The 19,346-nt window shown below is 46.2% G+C and overlaps 1 protein-coding gene across 1 annotated transcript in view; it reads right to left on the reverse strand.

Annotated features, from left to right (window-relative positions):
* Positions 1 to 1,928: 1,928 nt before the first annotated feature.
* LOC115329097 overlaps positions 1,929 to 19,346 on the reverse strand; it is a 125,536-nt gene continuing 108,118 nt past the window's right edge. The window contains exons 2-3 of the mRNA XM_040218027.1: positions 2,091 to 2,208; positions 1,929 to 1,957 (exon numbers count right to left, since the gene is read on the reverse strand). Coding sequence (XP_040073961.1) covers positions 1,929 to 1,957; positions 2,091 to 2,208 — 147 coding nt within the window. The remainder of the gene's footprint in view (positions 1,958 to 2,090; positions 2,209 to 19,346) is intronic.

Here is a 19,346-nt window from a genome sequence, read left to right on the forward strand (position 1 = left end):
CTGATCGTGATCACGGTTGCTCGATTGGTGTCGCTTAGCGGCAAAACGCTACCATAAAAGAAAATCACAAAAAAAAACGGTGAATTTTTTTTATAAAACTGCATGAAGTCACGAGTTGAAATACATACACGAATGTTCTTTACAACCAACAAAAAGAAATCCGACGGCATTTACGCTATCACGTAAGGAGTGTCACAACATCCGTGTTTTGCAGTAACAGCATTGGCTTTCTTTGTGCTTGGGTTTTGCGCGTGAACGTTCGAGGCTCACAAGACACCGACGCGTTATCGAAGGAGGACAGAAATGGAACATATACCAGCCGACTTTAATTCTCGAAATTTCGATTCTTCGATAGTCCAGCCGGGCTGTTAACTCTAAAGTCGCCGGATACTGGGAAAGTAGTGCCGTTTCCTTCCCTGCCTGCTAGCCGGGCACAAACAGATACTGACATACAGACGACAGAAACCTCGAAATGCGATTATCTTATCGGTCTCAGTTGCCACGGCAATCGCCATTTCGATCTATTCAAATCTTCGAAGGTTCGAAAAGGTCCTCCTGAAACAGTCGTGCCAAGATCGCCATGAAGCATCATCGTGCTTCAAGCGTTCTTCTCCGATATAAGCGTGCTTGGCATTGTGCATGCAATGCACTTGTCAATCACCTTCTTCTCCACAGATCTTCCACGATGGTTATGTTCTCGCGTTTCTAAAGACAAGAAAATATTTTCAATGCCGCCGAGCACCGACGCCGCACGTAATGGTGGTGCCACGATATGCGCTTCCTTTGGCCGGTGAGTGGAAAACTAAATCTTGGTATTCAAGAAATGTCTCGATAAAGAAACTCATTTCCGGTAAGTTGGATCGGCTCACCATGAATGGCGGGGTCAAGGAGGAACTGCTCATTCCACGAACCAAAATGGCGACCATGCGAGGGATCTTGGGGCTACTTTCCCAGAATCCAGTAGCAATGGTGGACTCTTAGCGGAAACAATTGCTGTCACCTTCATGGGCAGAAAGTGAGGGAGAGGAGAAGACGAGAGCGCGCTTGGACGTGAGAACGCCGAGTTCTGGTTGGAGCGATTAGGGGGTAGACCTCAAGCTAGCTGCCTTCGTCTCCACTGGGCTCGACAAACACGTTAGAACATAGAACGCCGGTGCCTGCCGTTTGGCCGTTGAGTTTAAACTCGTTCGGCGAGTGCATTGGAGACTAGGGCAGCTAGCTCTAGGTCTATCCACTAATCATGCCAACTCGACTTTCTGACGTCACTGCTCTCGTTTCCTTCGCTCGCTCATTTTTTGGGCGCGTTAAGCAGACGAGGTCAGTAAAGGCCATATGATTAGTTTTAAAAGCTATCGTACACGGTTATAAAGGACATAATTCGCGCTATTGGCGGTTGATATCAATTGTAGTGTTCTTAAAGCAGCATTTAATCTGTAAACAAAATCTTTTATGAGCATACTTTTTGTTTCCTTTGAATTGTTTAATCTTGGAAAAAACATATTCGCGATAAATCGCCGCATTTAGGGTGCTTTTCTCCAGTTGTTTTGTCCTAAACAAAATTTAAACTGAGGAACTCATCGGGGTTTTACGAAAGTTTTCACATAAATACACGGAAGGTTCGTATCTGTGTTTCAGACATGTGTTAAATATTGATTTGGACATTTCTAGGACATGTAACGTCACGGTAAAGGTGTATTTTATGCTGAAAAAAAAAATCAAGTCTTCGTGAAATTGAGCCGTTGAAAAACAAATTTGCGTCAGAGGAAACACTCGAATTCAATGTCGAAAATAATTTAGAAACACCAGAAGTAGTTAAAAAAATCTATTGGGGTAACAAACATCACAAATTCTGGCTTTTAACTACAGTAGTCATTCCTCGGCTCTTTAATTGAACTGACATTAAAAAAGGGGACAACAAAAATAGCGTGCTAGCACAAACCGCAGACGATTATTGTGTCTGAAATTCGAGGCGTTTCTTGGAGATTAAAGTCTAAGCAGAAACGCGGGGATGCGAGAGGCGGACCAACTTTCCCGATACAGGCCTGGCATCAGGTGACTTTCGTCCAGCGGTAGCGCGCCTCTCCATTTACCTTTCCTGACGGGCGATGAGCGACACCTGCCGGCGGAGCAGAAGAATTTGGTTCGTGGGCAAAAGCAGTCCTGGTGAGTCTTGCAGGGATGCGTGAGGACCGTGCGTCGACACCACTCCTGCGATAGGAGATAAGAAAGCGCGATAACGCATTAAGTATGCTTGGGAGAAGAGCGTGTTGGTTCAAGTCATGGATGAAGAAAGAATAAAACAATTAAAACAGGGACAACACATCCACATCTTTCATGAAAGATGTGGTTGTGTTTTCCCTGTCTTAATTGTATTATTCTTCCTTCATCCATAAACGCATTAAATTTTGCTATTCCCTAGAGGCAACGAGCAATGTTGCAGATAACACTTATATTCGAGAAAGATGCTAAGTTTTATTATTGTTTTATTTCGAAACAATACCCGCCCAACCTTCTTGGCATAACTGCTGTCAGATAATCCGAACCGTACCTAGAAGAGACGCGTTACTGAAGTACGTTACCTCGAAATAAAAGGAACGCGTTTCCGTTACCATTACCATCAAAAAGTAACGCGAGTTACTTTTGTGCTACGTTTTATTTATGAATTAAGACGTTTTACTGTTTTGACGTCACAGGTTTCAATAAGTGATGTATTTCAAGAAATATTACTGACTTTTAGCAAACCGTTAACATGTACCGCGCTGCTGAAGCCTCTGAAGTTTGCTTTTAAGCGCGCGCTCCGCGGTCGCGGTATCACTCCGTGGTGTTATGTCATGTTACACTAAAAAGAACTATTTTAAGATAATAAAGGTAATTATCTTAAGGTAATTAACTATAGGCAAACTTTTAAAAGTACGTGGAACGAGTGCAAGAATCCATGCGACTTGGTGCTAAGAAACACGAAAAAATGTAAGTAATTTTGTTTATGCTCTGGGAAGATTTAGCGAGTATTGAAACTATGTTATCCGTTACTTGAAATGAGTACCGTAAGTGCGTTATACGTCAATCTTCTGAAAAGTAACGAGTAAGTTACTTCGTTACCGAAAACACTAAGCAGTACGCACACACAAAAAACATACCTAAAATTGTAACACAAAGACTATTACGAGATCACTCGTACCGCGAATGCCCATTCGGAGTTTTGAATGTCTGCACAGCGCAAGTATTGTCTGCTCATGATATCTGGTAATAAATACTGGTGCCGTACCGCAGAGGGGTCATTTGACTGGGACACGACGACTGGGGCTTTTACTGTTTATTGCTGAGTAGCGAAATCACGTCCGCACGTGGATGCAATGATTATCTATATCAAAATTGGCAGGGGAAAGGATTGAGCCCACACTGCCCGTCATGCAAAAATGTCAGTTACATTACTCATGCTGCACATAAGCCCTTGCCAACGTTACTAGACTAGCACAGTTACGAAGGCACTAGCAGTACCTCGCTTCGCCCTTTTCAAGACTGGCCTCCCGTCATACAACGCGCCACCGATTTTTTTTTGGGGGGGGGGGGGGGGGGGGGGGGGCGGTTGTGACGGTAATTGCATTGTATTTAATGGAATGCTTATGTTACGAAGCACAGCGTCTAGATGACGTTTCGCCATACTCTATTCAACCCAGTTTTGCAAAGAAAAACTAGATGGCGCTTCACACCACGGGAGGCGGCCTGAAGGGAGCGAGGGCGACTGTTACGATTCGAAACTAAGGCTACTTGAGCTTTAGATAGTGTACAAAAAGCTCAGCTCGCTCCGTCGCGGACCGCTTCAACATTTATGAAGGACGAAAACGCGTTTCTCGCGACTCAAAATAATGCTCCAGATAAATGGGAACAATAATGTTAAGCACTCTAATCACTGAAGGGAAGCATATCGTATTTAAGGGCTCTAGAATCACCTTACAATTTATAAAAAAATGCCACTTAAAAAAAGAATATACAGCCTTTTTGTTGCTGCGGCTTAAAATCCTCAATTCAGTGACCCGACGGAACCTTGGTTTCTTTGTCCCGGTTGTATATGAAGAAAAAGAAGAAAAAATCAACGAAAAGAACACCTTAATTTTAAACGGCTTTTTTCACAAAAAAAAAAGAACAACAAAACGAAGCAAAACAGATGTTTTGCTGATGTAGCTCCTATTTGCCCGCTTCTCTTGCTCGGCGAACAGAGAAACAAAAAAGCTGCAAGAAAAGAAGTAAAAACGATCACCACAGCGAGTTTCTGCTGTCATTCACATCTGCCTGTGACTACTGGCTGGCCCTTTCGGAGAAGGCCTGCTTCAACTTGCGCGGTCGGGGCTCTCACATAACTCGCTTGGGGCAGGCGTGATGCTTGCGAACTTTCTCCGCCCTTCCCCCTCCCCCTCTTTTTTGTTAGAAGAATATGAAGCAGTGTTGCCAAGCTCCGCGGTCGTTCCTTCCCCAGATCGTATATCAGATTCCCTAGAGGTCCCTAGATATCTAGAAAATGTCTTAATTCGCGTTATTATTGAGATTATCGTTATGGAATAGCTTAAGAATAGATTCTTGTTGTTGGGTGGTTATTTAAAGGTTAAATTTGCTTCGATGAAACCTTTTTACATAACTAAACTTTATTACTTTGGCCTTGTGGGGGCCCCCCAAAATCGCTGTTGTTATTACTGGAGATAATCTCTGGCCTTGGCAATTTACAAAGAAGCCTCTTTCCCCGCTGCACTCGGCCGACACGAGGAGGAAAAAGGGAAGGAACGTTTCTCTAATGCCCTCTGATATCCATTAAAAACAATCCCTAGATTTGAACACATTTCCCTTTGCCCCTGAACGATGACTGAAATCCCTAGATCCAGGGAAAACTCCCTAACGTTGGCAACACAGTTTTAAAGTCATCGTCTATACGAATGCTACCGACGACTGAGGTGCTTCGGGGTGGTTTTCGTATCGTCTGAGCGAGAAGAAAGCGCGCGTTTCTTTCAGATGTGCAAGGCTGCGCCGATCATGAGGTTGTTTTTGCCGCTGTGGCAGTTCGTAGCACCGTCCTCAGCGGAGTTTTTAAAGGTTCCTGTCTAAGATCATCATACCCGTGCTCTGGTTTTTAAAGAACCGTCGCGAAGGTGCAGCTTTGGCCGCAGACACCTATAGGCGCCTGCAATCACTCTTGGCACCCACCAGACATGCACAGAGATGTAGATAAGCTTTCGTCATTGTTGAATTGGTTACGCTCGGATTTCGCCATCTACTGAAAAGTAGTCGTACAGAAGTTTTACCGCAACTTCTGTTTTAGAGCGCAGCTCTTAGGGGCCCGTTTCCGGCTTGAGCGGCGTCGCCGTCGGCGTCGCCGTCGCCGTCGGCGTCGGCGTCGGCGTCGGCGTAACCGCGCGGTGCATCATGGGAAATGTCCCATAATGCACCGCGCGAGCCCCCCACCGGGGTCACGTGACCTCGTGGGGGGGCACGTGACCCCCCCAAGATCACGTGACCCCGGTGCATCATGGGAAATGTCCCATAATGCACCGCGCGAGCCCCCCACCGGGGTCACGTGACCTCGTGGGGGGGCACGTGACCCCCCCGAGGTCACGTGACCCCGGTGCATCATGGGAAATGTCCCATAATGCACCGCGCGAGCCCCCCCACCGGGGTCACGTGACCTCGTGGGGGGCACGTGACCCCCCCCCGAGGTCACGTGACCCCCCGAAGTCACGTGACTCCCCTTAGGTCACGTGACCCCCGCCGATGTCGCGTGACCCCCCAATGACGTCATCGTGACTGATGACGTCACCGACATCCACATCGTCATCGTCATCATCACTGATGACGTCGCCGGCATCCACATCGTCATCATCACTGATGACGTCACCGGCATCCACATCGCCATCGTCATCATCACTGATGACGTCACAGACATCCGCATCGTCATCGTCATCATCACTGATGACGTTACCGACATCCGCATCGTCATCGTCATCATCACTAATGACGTCATCAGTGACGTCACTGATGTCGTCACGGCATCCACATCGTCATCGTCACTGATGACGTCACCGGCATCCGCATCGTCATCGTCATCATCACTGATGACGTCACCGGCATCCGCATCGTCATCGTCATCATCGCTGATGACGTTACCGACATCCGCATCGTCATCGTAATCATCACTGATGACGTCATCAGCGACGTCACTGATGACGTCACCGACATTCGCATCGTCATCGTCATCATCACTGGTGAAGTCTTCAGTGACGTCACTAATGACGTCATCGGTACCCGCATCGTCATCGTCACTGATGACGTCAGTGATGACATCATCGGCATTGGGGGTCCCGTGACCCCCAAGGTCACGTGACCCCCCAAGGTCACGTGACCCCCCCTGGTTAGTTTAACCCCCCCCCCCCCAGTGCCCTTCCCTCCTCCTCCTCAAGACCTGCGCTCTAATTCGGCGTTACAGGGAGTTGTAAGCAGCTTTCACTTTTTCGCTAGGAGAATCACCTATGACAACTGAAAGTCAAGTTCCTACAGAAAATGTGACAGCAGCTCATGATGCAAAGAGGTCTAAATTTTTTTAGGTAAGTTCCTAGAAGATTTAAGATATTCGTTACGGAACACTTTAATCGGCAAGTTTATAAGGGTTCACTCAATCACGTCTCATTGGCGCAGGAAACTGAAAGTCGCAGGGATGTTTTTCTTGCGGTCGCTCCATGTGAAACGGCTTTCAGGCATGGATGCACATCACTAATTATAAACCTCGCTATTTTCAGGATCACCCTTCAACACGACAGTGTGCACCAGAGCCGTGCATTTCGTTCGGAACAGCAAAGGAATTCATTTTATGCAGCAATGACCTCGACGAATTCATTACTCTTCGGTAGACGTGCACAATAGAAAAAGCGATGGTCCTGTGCCGAGGCGTCTGCTACTTAAAAGATGTGACATACCCTAGCGCGTTTACGCAGACAGTGGGGCTTTTCTAGCGTCTCGTAAAAGCCGTGCAATATTTTCTCCTCCTATGAATGTCATTGAGGTTAGTTAATTATGTTGCGCGAGATAAGAATGAGAACGTGAAGTAGCACATAGTTGACTGGTGTCTCCGGAAGGGTGCATACGATGCTGTTATTTGGTTAATCCTCTTAAATCTCCGCTTTTTATTGTTTGGTGTACTATGCATAAACTTATTCGTTTATTTTAGATATGAAAATAATAAATGAAATAGTTTTCAAGTACTTTGATAGATCTCGCAAACGAAAACTGCGGGACATAAAGCACGTCGCCTAACACAATTTTGTATTACGTGTTCTTGTTGCGTACATTTTATTTGGGTTTGCGGCTCCGGCTTTCAACTTTTTTTTACATGGAAAAAATGAAGCGCTTTTCTTGGGCTGTACAGTTCACCAGCGCTTGCATCTTACACTCTAAGAAAATGACTGTGAGTTCACTTGAATATATAGGGTGTCCCAAGTCACCAGGATTGGTCTAAAATTGACCGTAAAAATCGATGCATGCACATAGCAGTCTAAACTTTTTGTCAAAGGTGAATTTCACAGGTCGTTTTTTTTCTTGTAAAATTGAAAAGCGCAGCCCCTTTCTGTAAAAAAATGGAGCCAAGAAACTTGCCACGGTCAATGGCGGGCAGCTACGCAAATGACCATGTCGAGTTGCAGGCCGCGTTTGGCGCTCGTATTGATAGAGGGTCCGATCTCCTTAACAAGACGGCTCGCGACAACCGTGGTTTATTAAAAGAAACATTACCTTTTTGTAATGTACCTTTGGTTCAAAAATAATCGCAAACAATTAAGCCAAAACTTAAAAAAAAAATGCATCTGCATAACTACAGCGCTTTTTCTTCCAACGAATTTCGTCTGCGAGTCGCCTGCTTTCTTTCGCTGGTCGGCTGCATTTTCCGACGCTCCTCCTGACGCCATGTATCAATACGCGCGTCAAACGCACCCCGCGACTCAACTTGGTCGTCTACGTCGCCACCCGCCATTGACCCTGGCAAGCTTCTTGGCCCTTATTTTTAGAGAAAGGAAGCTTTCTGTAATTTTACAGTATTTCTAATGTCTAAAAATCCTCAGCCCAGCGTGCGATCGCCTCAGCCCAGCACGCGCATGTTTCATCGCTTCGCAAAGCGAGCAAATCACGCGCCGTACGCACGAACAGGGAAATGGAACCGACCAGGAGCTCTTTTTTTGGAAAGCTCTTTTAGCAGCGAGATGTTTTGGTGGCTCTCTCCTACGGCTCCCTCTCCTGATGTCATTACCTTTTGAACAATAGGGTGAATGTTGTTAGTGAGTACAATTTGGTAGTATGGTGGAAGCCTGAAATCACCGCCCTCTCAAAGCAACACTGCCAACACCGTCAAAATTAAAGTTGTCACATTTGTCTTATTTGCGTTGAGTAGAAATACTTCGCTTACGTCCTGGTCAGCATCCGGAGAATCGTGGCAGGCCGACCGCTTCGATGCTTGCGATCGCACAGGTCGCAAATAGACGACTGCAAGCAAGGTGACTGGCCGCCGCCATATCTCTGCTCAAGCGGACAAGCCCGTGCAATTGCAAGCTTGCAAAAGCTATGTTCGCGCGCAAGCTGCAAGGGCTTGCACGCATAGCGCACCAGCCGGAACGCCATGTTTGCTTTCCATCTACACTCCCTTTAACCCCAACTCTCTCTCTTGGGCATTAAAAACTTTTCAAACCAAACAAACCTTTCCCTCCAGGTGCGTGCAATCGAATTCTACGGCACTGGCATGTTGTCATGAACCAACATTACTTGTTGGTCTTGAACTTCCATTTCACGAGCGCGCGACCATGACAGGGTTCACTCAAAGCGTGGCGCTCGCACTTACAGTGAAGCGAAGCATGATACCGGCGAAGACGGGGCGAAAACTAACAGCGGCAAAACCAAGAGGCGCTGTGGAACAGACAGCTCATCAATCACCACCCGAAGCCCGTTTATTTCGCGGGAACGAAGAACGACCGCGAGCGTATTCCAAGTGGCCCAAGAATATGCCGGGTTATCGGGGCCATCGGCAAAAACAAAATGATAGTACGAGCTTTTGACAAAAAAGAAGAAAAAAAGACAAATTCAAAAATCGGTTTGTTTATGGCAAATAAACAAAACTAAAATACGTTTTTACGAAAGGGTCGCGTTCTATTATAAGAATCATTTTGAATGGTGGTGCGTAGACAGAAGGTGAAGCAACGAGCATGGTTGACCGATTTTGATTTTGATGGCCAAACGTTCTTTTGATACACCTACTTACTTTTTTTCTTTTCAGAACTGTTGGATGTGTTTGTCAAGTTTTGGACGGAAAAGGTTGGATCATAATTTCGTCCATGGTTGCAACGACCCCACCTGCTTTGGGCCTTCTTTTCATCGACACCCCACTACGTTTCAGACTAAGTCCGAGCAGGGGCGGATTTATGGATCAGGCTTGGGGTGTGGAAGGGGTGGGTACGGAGGGGAGGGGGGGGGGGGGTGGCAGAGCGATCTGACGTCAAGGACGGATGTGACGTCATGGTCAAAGCGTTGCCCTAATGCACTTCGTTGGCCTCACAATTGCCAGTACACTAAAAACTAAACATTTCTAAAAAAAAAAAAAAAAAAAAAAAAAAAAAAAAGCTGGACGGTGGGACGGTGGGAAGCGTATTTTGCGGCTGAGGTCGAATATTCTTGAGCTGTATTTGGTGTGAAAGAAAATATTTTTGAGAACACTTTACCGAGTCTATTGTTAAATGACCTCAAGAAGTTCTGGAAGACTTATAATATGAATGGAGACGGCTTAATGTCTCTTAGCGATGAATCTGGTGCGTTAATTCCTCCGGCAGAATATCCATCAGTGTTTAATAATCTTTTCTCAATTAGTTTTTTTGTAGTTGATGGGAATGTATTTTATGACGTTCCACGTTGTGAGTTTAGCCCGATGTTTTCCATTGCTATGGAGCCTACTGGAATTGTAAAGTTAATTGATTTTCTGAAAGTATCATGGTCATGTGGAAGTGATAATATTACCTAAAAATATCTTAGGCAAACTAAAATGTACTCGTCCTTTTTTCTGGCCCAAATTTTCCAGCAATGTCTTCAGTGTGGAACGCTTCCAATGGGAGGAAGACTGCGAAGGTGGTTTCACTGTTTAAGTCCGGTAACAAGCATTCTCCATTCAATTATCGACCCATTTCACTCACAAGTATACCCCTGTAAAATAATCGAGCACATACTGTACTATCATATGTTTAATTACCTAGAACCAAACTCATTTCTTGCCCCTGCTCAACATGGTTTCCGTCGCTCATTTTCTTGTGAAACGCAGCTGCTTTATTTCACCCATTATCTACACGCTATACTGGAGAAAAACCAGCAGGCTGACGGTATTTTTCTTCATTTTTCTAAATCATTCGAAAAGGTTATTCATAAGTTACTTATGCTCAAACTTTCTTCATTGAACCTAGATCTTAATTTGTTAACCTGACTGGAATGCTTTCTTACCAACCGCTTACAATATGTATCTCTAACTGTCAATAATTCATACCTGACTGATGTGCCATCGGGCCTACGCAAAGGTTCAGTTTTAGGCCCGCCTTTTTTTCTAATATTCAATATTTATTTACCAAGTTGTGTTTCTTCCTCCATGCATATATACGCATATGACTGTTTGATTTACCTGGAAGTTCATGACGATGATAACGAACGCCTTTTGCAATCTGATTTGAATAATATTACTCTTTGGTGCAAAAAATGGCGTATGGAGCTACACCCTAACAAATGCAAACTAATGCGGGTGTCTCGGCAAGGCGCGCGCCCTTTAGGATATACACTAACCGACATTCAACTTGAATCTGTAATAGACCCTTTCCGGAATTCAGTCTGGCCACTTTGATCGCTATCATCATCTGAAAAATGGCATATTTTCTATACTAAAGGCGGCGTTCTGTTTTCTGATAAAGGAAGATGTTGAAGATGCTCCTAAGCAGATGATTTGAGGCCTATACATGGTAGACGTTAGAGCGACTTGAAGCAGGCATTGGAAGCAAGAGCTGCGTAAACGTTCATTTCTAACTCGGGCCCAGTCAATAAGTTCGTAGCACACACTAGGCTTCAAAGCCCTTGTGTATATAACTCTATTAAGGCATCTATGTGGGTTGGCGCTTCGTTCTGACTGGTTGCTTCTATTTCGCCGTCTACACTGAAAAGCATTGAAAAAGAACTGTACAGTAAAGCGCACATTCTCGTTTACCGTTGACTTGCGAAAGTGACGGTGCCCCATAAAATACTGCGGACCACAGGGGTGCTATGTTGCGCTTTTTGGACTCCCAGGAGACTAGGAAGAGGGAAGTGACGTCAACGACACAGCAAACGCAGATTGGATGTTGACAGAAGAAAACAAAATCAACACCCAATCTGCGTTTGCTGTGTCGTTGACGTCACTTCCCTCTTCCTAGTCTCCTGGGAGTCCAAAAAGCGCAACATAACACCCCAGGTTCATTGCCGCCATTAGTACGGTAAAAGTCAAACTGCCATTTAAGTCACCAGATGGCTCTGAATTCCGGAAAGGGTCTATTTCATGCCGTTATCTGGGTGTTACTATATCAACTTTAACCTGGAAACCTCATGTAGATATAATAATCGCCAACGCTAACCGCATGTTAGGATACCTACGACGAAACTTCAGAACGGCCCCAGTTAACTTAAAACTTCTTTACAACACTCTCCTACGGTCAAAATTAGAATATGCAGCCTCTAGTTGGGATCCTAACCACGCCTTTCTACATAAAAGCTCTCGAACTAGTTCAAAATTACACCGTTCGTTTCATTCTGTCTAATTATAATCGAACAACCAGCATATCATCAATGAAGTCCAGTTTGTTATAGGGAGTATTCACTGGTGGCCATATCCGTGTGCGCTGCTGCTGAGCGCGTGCTGACAGCGAGCTTTCACAGTCCTTTTGGAGCGTGCATTTAGCACCATCAAGGTTTCCGGTCTTAGCAGGCTATTGATGTGAGGTCGTTCTGAGCATGCGCTCTTAACATTGCCCTCAAATATGGCGTCCAGTGAATACCTCCTATTACCCTCTTTGTCATTGCGTAGAAAAATATTTTTTCGACTTTGCCTGTTTCATAAAGTGTGTCATAATCTGATGCTGCGAGACCATTTCTTTATAATGCCTAACTATTCCTCTCCCCGCCTGGACCATCACAATAAAGTTGAATTAACACGTTGCCAAACGAACACCTTTTTTTTATTTAGTTACCCCGCTTGCATCAAACGGCTGGAACCACCTTCCGGTAGATATCGCCACTATACCCGATTATTTCCTTTTTCGTCAATATTAGTTTTCATTTCTGTTTGATGAGCCGACTTGAGTCATATAATTTTGTTTGTTTTGTTCGTAGCAGATGTTTCTTTCAGCTTCTGACAATCGGAGTGTATTCCTGATACTTTGAATGCCTCGCCGCTTCTTTTTTGTTTTGTCAATTTGTTTTATTTTTGTTTGCTTTATCCTTCCCCTCCACATTGCTTCGGCACTTGAGGGTATGTACAATAAATAAATAAATAACTACATTAGTAGCAATAATAATCTCCGGAGAGAGTGAACAAAGGGGACAAAAGACAAACAAAACACAAATCTCCAAACAGAATTATAGGTGACTGGTGCGCGACTTAAAATATACGCCCGGTCCGCGTATCGAACCCGGGACCTCTACATTTCCATTGGAGCGCTCTACGAACTGGGCTAACCGGGGGTTAGACGTCGGTAGAACAAACGGGTATTATCAGCTGCCACCAGTCTAACACCAACAAGGTCACCTAAAGTTGTCTTTGGAGATTTCTGTTTGTCTTTTGTCCCCATTTGTTCCCCTTCTCCACGAATCACTATTGCCATTTTTGTACAGCTCGCTTGCACCTTTGAGTTAATTTCATCTTAATCATAACTGGCTTATATCCTTTTTTTTTTTGTAAAAGAAATGCCCTCGGGGGCTGGGCTTACCCCCCTCCCCTGTCTTAAATCCGCCCCCGAGTCCGAGCCAACGTTATTAGATTAGCTCAGTTACGGAACTGCTCATAGACGCCGCATGCACGAACAGTACCCTCCCTCACTCACCACGACTAGCCAAGCGTCGCTCGACGTGTCGCCAGACGGCTGCTTTGGTAACTGAATAAGGATACGTACGTTTCAACGTACTAGAAACGTAAAAAACAACGGAAAAAAACCCTTTTGGTAGTAACATTTATTGGAGTTGAGTACAAAATGAGGGGCGCGTGATGTTTTCTAAAATCTTTAGTTTGCAAGGTATTGCTGTACAATTAATATTGTCTTAATACAACCATGCCTCAGCGGGGATTTCAGGTAGCGCGTCCCGACCTAGGCTCCTCTTAACTTCGAGGCGAATTCGCCGCGCGTCCGCTGGGGAGACAGAGCTGGCTTCCCTGTACCTCTTTCCACTGTATCTGTTTCGGCTGCGAAATGGCCGATCGAAGCCAAAATGGTTGTTACGTTCAGTTCCGCGAGTGACCGCTGCAGGATTAATGGCGGCGCTGTGATCACCTTTAGGCGCTTCAGCTGGGCTCTTTGGAACGCATAGTTATGAAACAAAAATATAGATGGCGCTTCGAACAACGCTTGGCTAGGGTGCCTACATGTGTGTATGCAGGCACTCTACGCTTGGCGAATTGAAGTGAGTGAGGGGGGGGGGGGGTACCTCCCTCCGGCGGGAGTTCCACAACTGAGGTAATCTAATAACGTTGGTCCGAGCGGAGCCGACACCATGATTTCATGGAGCAATCTAAGCAGCACCGAGAGTGCATCTTCACGGCACTGGTCGTCTTTGGGAGTTTACCATCACGGGCTAGACGAATCACGTGCAGGAAAACGCAGGATTGATTAGGCTAGGTGGCGCAAGCTACCGACCGTTACGAAAGGTATAGCCATTATCCATCCGTCCATCCATCCAGCATAGGATCACGGTGCATTCACTTTTTGTGACTGGTTTGCTCGGTGGTTGAAAACGCCTGGAGATGACTAACGACGTGACGGTGCAATATTGGGCAATATTGGTGCGAATTGAATTGCCTCCATCGGATTGCAGCATGGGCTTCGCTCGGAACCGGTGTGAAACTACAGTGCCCTATGATTCTACGCTGGATGCATCGAGGGATGGATGGATGGATGCAGAATGGCTATACCTTTTATAACGGGCGGTAGCTTGCGCCACCTAGCCTAACCAATCGTGCGTTTTTCTGCGCGTGAGTCGTTTCGCCGGCGACGTGATGTGCTGGGGTTCCTACGTTGCGTTCCAATCAGTCTCCGCCCCTAACATTGATGGCGCTCGAACGTTGTCTACGATATCGGTGCTCTCACAAGCGGTGACGGAGCAGACGGCCGTACTGTTTCGTAGTTGAATTATTTCGTCCGTTATGTTTTTCACAAATTTTGACAGATCTATCGAAAATGCAACGATAAAATTATGATGCACGTATACGGGAGCTTACGTAAATATCGATGGACCTAACCCCCTGTTGTACACGTTTAGCTCCAACACTCTGCGTGGGAGTCTCGGATCTGTCTTGTCATTTCCTAGCTTTTGTACGCTCTAGTACGCAGATGTGTAAGCATAAAGAAAAATAAACAAAAACACTGGGGGTCACACCCGCACCTTTTTTTTTTCCATACAGATCAGGTAATATAAGAAAAGCGCGTGAGATTAGTCAGTTTTAGTAGACCATTCCGCTAACTCGAGTGATCGATGCACGTTACTACACCAGAGCCTTTGCGTACACGTCGTGTAATTATCCAATATCGCTATCGGAGCGAAAGAAACGATCTACAAAGCTCACTATTGAATATCTACCCCACTTGCGTGCCTTGGGATCGTTGAAGGGGCAACTAGCCAAACCTATCCAACAATTTTACGATTGGCGTGGAAGCGGCACAAAATCGAAAATGTATACAATTATTGCGTTAAGCCTCGGATGTCTTAAATGCATAGCAATTACAGGGCCGGCCTTAGCGCTTTTGTGTTCACGGGTGTAGCCTCGACAAAGTGTTCGGTCGCTGATTGCACGTTCCGCGTGCTATCCGCGACTGCTTTTGGACAGGAGGTACTGGTGCACTCGCTTGCGTGGTGTGAATACCACCAAAACGCCGCAGGCGCGACGACGGACGGTGCAGCAAGGTGAAGAGGCAAGCGACGCTGCTGCAAAAATAAGAGCGAGGGGCTCGGTCGCGACGGCAAGCCAGTTGCCGCTTTTCGCGGTGAGAAGCTCGGGAGGGGCGCTTCTGTTTTCCTCACTAGGGGTAGCGCACACGCTAACCCACGCGGTTATGTTGTAATGTTCCTAGTGCATAAATATTTGGCATTAAAGCCCGTTCACACACCTGCGTTCGGAGCGACCACTATGCTTACGAACCAATGCTACCGCTGCGACTTCAACGACAACTGTGCGCGACGTGTACACACACATGCAACCACATGCAACCACTCGGATCAACAGCCAATGAGAAACGAGCTTCAGCTTTTGCTCATAGCCAATAGTAAGCAACCCAGCTACGCTTATAAACGTGGCGAACGGTTTCGTGCCCGACGTGAGGTCTTCACCGGAGCAGCTGGAGGTTACGGCTACGGCGTACAGTCACGAAGATATGCTGTGCGCCTACAATAGCTTTGTAAAGGCTGGTTCAGACATCTGAAACGAACTCGTCATCCACGTCTGCGTCCGTTGTGACCGTAGCGACCGGAACGACCGCTCTGCGCTGCGCGTACGCTCATGCAACCACTGCAACAAGCGCAGCGGGTCGGCAGCACGGCGACCGCCTCTCCGCCGCCGTCAGCTATTTCAGCGGTGCCTCTAAAAAGAAGGACACGCGCTGCCACTCACTTGCGTAACAGAAAATAGACAGACCGTCTCCTATGACCTCAAGCTTTATTTATTTTTTCAGGATACGCTTACAGGGTAGTGCATTAAAAAAAGAAAGATGCAGTACGCCGTCTTGGACGATCAAGACTCTAATACACGACTTTGCCAACAGTACAAATCTCGCCAAACGCCTTTTCTACGATTATAAAAGACGATGTCACCTTAGCAGCGATACAGCAACGTAGAAATATAATTTCGTGATCATATAGACGTTGCGAGCGTTCAGGATTGCTAACACTAATCACCTTTCTCGGGTGATGAAAACGCGTGAAAATTCGCATCCTTCATACGGTACGCACCAGTAATACCGTGAACTTGAGCACACGCATGGGATGCGCCAAACGTGAAATTCGGTTGATGTTCGAGCACACAAATGCTAAGAAAGCACAACTGTAGTTGAAGTAAACAAACACGACGGCACCGGCGTTTCTGCTGTCTTGAGAGTGCCGCCACGAGATCGCCGCACGAGTAGGTGGATCTTCCCTTCTAGTACGTGTGCTGGGTTATCGTAACTACACACGACGAAACTTCACAGCCAAGGATAGCGCTTTTACGCGGAACGATGAGCTTCCACCGCGCCGTCCACGTCGACGATCACCACTGACGCCATGTTAGCAGATAGAAGGAGGCCGGCACGACCGGCATGCAACGCGCGCGACCGAGCTCTCCTCGACCTGTGATTGGTCTGTCGCTCCCGTCGATCCCGAACGTAACGAAAAAGTTCAGCCCGGCTCAACTCCTTGCGTTGCGAACGAACACGAACGAAACGACCGTTTGGTGCTTCGTTGCTATGGCAACTCGTCGTTCCAACCGGTTGAATTCGTTCGTTAACGTTGTGGTCACTCCGAAGGCAACTGTGTGAACGGGCCTTTACACGTGCTGGCACAAGCAGAAGAAGCTGAAGTATCCTCACTCTGCGTCGCGAGAAAATTCCAGCAGGCGGCCATATCCCCTAACTCGTCGCCCGCGCATATACTCAGCGTTCGATGGGCAGTACAAGCGCCAGTTCACGGACGATTCGTTCGGTGCGGTGTGTAAAGTGCGCGAAAGATTGTGGCTTTCAGTGGAGGTGAGAAAGAATAAAGGAGTTTCATCAAGTGATTCGTTCTTGGGCGTTCAATGATGAGCTAATGCCGTAGCCCTATTGAGCGAGAATTTGTTGATTTGCCACGCCTTTTTTTTAAAGTTGTCACGTGATTGAATTGTTAGTCATTCAGAATAATTTTGGGAATTTCTAAAGAAACGGACAATTTCTGTTTTACTTCTTGTTCTTTGTAGGCCCCTATAGACGCTTTACACACGCGCCAAATTACAGCCGCCATTGCTGACCTTCTGATGTCTTACCGAGATGCCGAGCAACTGAAACGGTAGTTGACGATCCTCTACAAAGGCCGATGCTTTAGGAAAGGACACAGTTGGATCTAATATGGCAATAACTTGGCCTGCTATGGTAATGATGAAGTGAAATAAACGAATAAGAGGAAACAAAAACTGAAGGTCAGTTATGGCGGCGTCCATGCACAGCTGCTGCAAAGCGTCTATATTCGCATAGCCTTTATCTTTCGCTAAATGGCGCGCACACCAAAAAGAGACGTTTGGTAGTTTCGGGTTCTGAATTATCCCCTCTAGTCTAGCCGCCGTTGGCGCTTGTTAGCCGGCGAACAAAAGAGCGACGCAAACCGGCGGGGTCAGGCGGCTTCCGCCCATCCGGGCGAGAAGAAATGACGCACTTGGGGACCTGCGAAGGAATTTGGAGGATGTTTTATAGCGCACTCGCGCCCCTGGCTGGAACGTGATAAGAGCCCGCTCACTGTTATTATTATTGTAAATATTATTTCGCTCGTGCTCCCCGATGAACAGTTTATAAACCGTGACCTCCCGCCCTATTGTTGTTTTCTCCTTCTGTTGTCCTAGCTTGGAATTTTCGCTGCGTGCAGCCTTCCAGTTTCACCTGGGGGCGCGATGCCAGCGGGACTTTTCGATGTCTCAAAAAGTGGCGGTGCTATTTACTTTCAAGTTATTATTATTAAGTTAGTAGCTTGGCAAGGTAGTGTGTGTGTGTGCGTGCGTGTGTGTGCCTTTTGTGTCTGTGGGTGTGTGCATCTCTGTGCGTGAGTTTGTGCGTGCGTGCTTGCCTTCGCGAACGTGTTTTTATGTGCGTATATGAGTATGTGGGTACACGCGTGCGTGTATGTATGCTTGCGTGCGCGCGCGTATGTTTCTGTGCGTGTCTGTGTAGTATGTGTGTGTGCGTGCGTTACAGGTATGTGTGTGCGTGCTCTTTTTTTGAGTCTGCCCCCTCCTTCCGTAGTCTATGTTTAGTTATATTTATCATTCATTAGTTGGCCCGATCATTCAATTTTTTTTTTTCTGCGCAAGGCGTTTCTTTTTTTTTTTATGTTTAGGGCAATAAAATGCTTAGTTTTCTTATTCTGAATCGTGGCTAATTTTTAAAAAATAATAAAAACCAAGCTTTTATTTTTTTCTCAAGGACACGAGGTTGATTGAATGCGCAACGAGGAACAACTATTTAGGGGTGTTCTAACAAGCGTCACAAATCTTGAAACTCCGTGCTTTCGCGTTTTATTATGACCAATTAAAAAAGGTAAATCATGGTCACTGACAATTATAGCCGACTGCACATTATGTACGTTTCCACCGTTTACAAAAATCACAGTTCCCACGCGCTAAATCACAGTCCAGCCTGCGCTCGCTCGCAATTGCGGCCAGCCAGAAAGTGCGTGCACTCTAAGGGATGCCGGCGCGTCTACTTACCCGCAATACACTTGAAGAGCTAATCTATGTGATCTACAAAATCAACTCAGCGAATAATGATGCGGGACATCCGTTTAGACCTCAAAATTAAGTCTGCGCTGTGGCAATAAGCAATGCAAGCATGACGCTTTGTATTGCGTAATGCCACGGCGCAGACTTCATTTTCAAGTCTAAACGGATGTTCCGCCTCATCATTCGCTGAGCTGATTTCGTAGATCGCAGAGATTAGCTCTTTCAGTGTTTTTCGGGAAAGTAGACGCGCAGACATTTCTTAGAGTGTGTGCACAACACACGAACACAGCAATGAACGCGCCCTCATACACTTTTATTAGAAGGTGTATGAACGTTTTCTATTTCCTGTCGTTCTTAGTCACGCGGGTTCCGTATCTGGTGTGCGAGACGAAAAACTTAATAAAGCATATCACCCTGGAACATGCGAGAAAATATAGGTGAGTCAAAACAAGTATGTGTAACAATCACGCATTTTTCGTGAACACCTTCCACCCGTGTGTAGAGTTTAAATTTGCTTTACAGCATACCACAAGTGACGACGTTCAAGATGGCCGCGCACTTGTGGAAAACGTGTATAGTCACCGGTTTTTTCCTCATCCTTTTCTCGGAAAATAATGAGGGAAATCAC

Source organism: Ixodes scapularis, unplaced genomic scaffold (genome assembly GCF_016920785.2).
Source record: "Ixodes scapularis isolate PalLabHiFi unplaced genomic scaffold, ASM1692078v2 PGA_scaffold2__306_contigs__length_199485367, whole genome shotgun sequence".
In the NCBI taxonomy this organism is placed as follows: Eukaryota; Metazoa; Arthropoda; class Arachnida; order Ixodida; family Ixodidae; genus Ixodes; species Ixodes scapularis.